General features: G+C 60.7%; 1 protein-coding gene across 1 annotated transcript in view; it reads right to left on the reverse strand.

The window, feature by feature from the left end:
- Positions 1-2,524: 2,524 nt before the first annotated feature.
- EMIHUDRAFT_236388 (hypothetical protein) overlaps positions 2,525-2,704 on the reverse strand; it is a gene marked incomplete at both ends in the record, with an annotated part of 1,985 nt that continues 1,805 nt past the window's right edge. Inside the window, one exon of the mRNA XM_005779215.1 lies at positions 2,525-2,560. Coding sequence (XP_005779272.1) covers positions 2,525-2,560 — 36 coding nt within the window. The remainder of the gene's footprint in view (positions 2,561-2,704) is intronic.

Genomic DNA, 2,704 nt, shown 5'->3' on the forward strand with positions numbered 1-2,704 from the left:
CATCGGGGAGCATTGGAGGCCGACAAAATTTTGCGGCTTTTGGGTCCTTCTAAAGGAGGAGGGTTTTTAAACCACGTTACCTGGATTTGAATGTTTGAATGAAGTTCGGGGGGTTATTTCGACCCTTCCCATGCCCGGACGGCGGACCTTAAGGTGGCAACCGAAAAAATTTCCCCCAAGCCGAGAAAAAAAATTGTTTTTCCCCTGGGAAAGACATTATTTTCCCCCCCCCGTCATTGGTCCCCCTTGGGGGGGGGGGCTTTTCCCCCAGCTTTGGGTATCGGGTATTGCACGAGGCTACCGTGGGCCCCGCCTGCGCGCTGGGGGTTCCCTGCCCTGTCGGGAAGCCTAGTTTTGAACCGGGGGTCGCTCCCTAATGGGGGGCTCCTGGACGGGTGATAAAGTTCCCCTTGAATCTCTGGTCTCGCTTTCCCCCCGACTCGGGTCCGTGGGGGGTACTCCCTGCCTTGGTTTTTTGATTTCCCCCCCCCCCCCCCCCTCCTTCCCTCTCCGGGATGAGAAGCGCGCTGCTGTCCCTAGAGTGGGGTCGGGTGTTGAGGGAGGAATTGATTAGGCCCCATGTTGTCCGCGGCCGCCCACGGACGATCGCCGGAGTGGGCCGAAGGACAGAGGCTTGCCTGTGTGGGGGCGCGCGGGCGCCCACTCAGGCTCGGCCTCCGTTGTCTCAGCCTTCAGTTCACCTCTCCTAGCGCCCGGTTTTGCGTGGCGACCTTCATTTCGGGGTCGAAGGTGCTACACACACTTGCCCCCTGGTGGTCCGGCACTCGGCGTTATACCTACTGGGGTTCGGCTGTTTTTCTTTTATTTTCTGAACCTCGGGGGGGGAGGGGGGAAGTGGGTCCCCGCGGTGTTTTTTTCTTTCCTGTCAGCAAAAAAAGCCTCGGCGTTCTCCATAGGGGTTCCGTGTTTTTCTTTCTTGGAATTCTTTTTGGGACAGGCCGTTTGTCGTAAGAATTTCGGCAGAATATTTTTAGTGGCGCGCACTCTCCCTTCTTTTTCGGTGGGGTCGAAGGTGTCGGGGCGTTGCTCGAGGAGGCGCGGCGAAGTCTTTGACTTTTTTGTTTTCTTTTTGTGGCAAACAAGAAATACCGAGGTTAATACAGTGGTCAGTGCGCACAAGTAGCAGTACTGCGTGCGGCATGCGCGGGCTCGACGTGAGGCAGGCTGGCTCTACGTAGGGCTGTCGCGGGGTGCGGGCTGCATCGCTGTGCGGGGACTGCGCGGCGTGCACATGTACCTTGGGTGGGGGTTCCTTGCATGTGCTGTGTGCTGTGTGCAGTCAGACTGGACAGCAAACTGAACGGATATGGCGGAGCGCGCGCGCAGCGTGCCACGCGCGCGCAGCGTGCCACGCGCGCGCCTCGTGCAGTGCAGGACGCGAGGCGGCAGGGGCGCAGCGGAGCACGCGGGCTGAATGGTTCAGAACAGGGCTGTTGTGCAGGCTGCATGCAGTCTGCACAGCAGCCCTGCTTGGGTAACGGAGCGCGTGCTCGGTGGCCTGCGCGCGCGGCGTGCCGCCGCGCGCGCCTCGCGGTGAAGCGTCCTGCCGGGCGCGTCGCGCTCCGGTGCGGCATGGTGCCTGAAGAAGGTGCAGGCGCCTGTGCAGTGGGCGCAGACTGCAGTGAGAGGTGCACTGCGGCGCGCGCGTCGCGGCGTGAGTGGTCGTGCGCCGGGCTCTGGTGGTGCGAGAGGCGCGTGGCTGGTGCGGGCGGCTCGGGACAGCCATGGGGTGCCAGCACAGAGCAGACGCACATGGCACAGCTCTGAAATGGCGCTGCGCGTGTTTGCGTGCGCGCGGGGACGTACGTGCAGTTTTCACGCGGTGTGCGTGGAGAGGGTCATGCAGGGCGCCGGAAGCGCGTGTATTGGCGTGTGTGGGAGTTCGGGTTGCCCGTAAGGCGGTAAGATTCGCATGAGAGGCCTCCATGCGATGAGCGGACCAATTCTCGAAAGAAAAGGTGCGGTAGACGAGAAAACACGGATCTGACGCGATGTCACGAGCGCGCTCGTGTCAGCTCGCCGCTGCTCCTGGTGCCGCTGCTTGGCCGCCGCGCTCGCACTCGCTCCGCTCAATGACATCGTGAGGCTGCAACGGTCTGCGAGCTCCTTTCGCCCAGCGGGTCCACCACAGAGTTCTCCCAGTCATGTGCCCAAATGCGCCCGCCGTTTTTCGTCATATCCCCCCCCCTCCGAAACCCGCCGACTTTGATTGGGTCCGGTTCAACCTCACTCCCATCTCTATACTTTCAGATACAAAACGTCAGATCTGGCTCACCCAGGGTAGGGCTGGACCTAGTCCTTAATCTCTTACTAAACGCTTTACACAGACTGGCTTACTTACCTGACCAACCTCCTGACTGCCGCGTACAAAGCCGTAACTCAATAAATCGTTCGTTCTCGGGCGCCGAGGCGCGAGGGCAGCCCTCGCAACATACTGGAGAGAGTAGGGAAATTTGGATCAAACGCCTGCTGGGGGCAGATGATCCCCCAGCAGGCACATACTCTAGCCAAAATTTGAGTTGCGCGGAAACGCGGCTGGCTAGCCGTAAATAAATGGAAGGAAAAACGCGCAAGAGTGACGATGTCGTAGAATAGAGACAGCCCGAAAGAGAGTGGAGTGAGAGGGTGGGCGGTGGGAGAGAGCGGGAGGCCGGCAGGAGCGAGCGAGCGAGCGAGCGAGCGA

The sequence above is a fragment of the Emiliania huxleyi genome (genome assembly GCF_000372725.1).
Source record: "Emiliania huxleyi CCMP1516 unplaced genomic scaffold EMIHUscaffold_234, whole genome shotgun sequence".
In the NCBI taxonomy this organism is placed as follows: domain Eukaryota; phylum Haptophyta; order Isochrysidales; family Noelaerhabdaceae; genus Emiliania; species Emiliania huxleyi.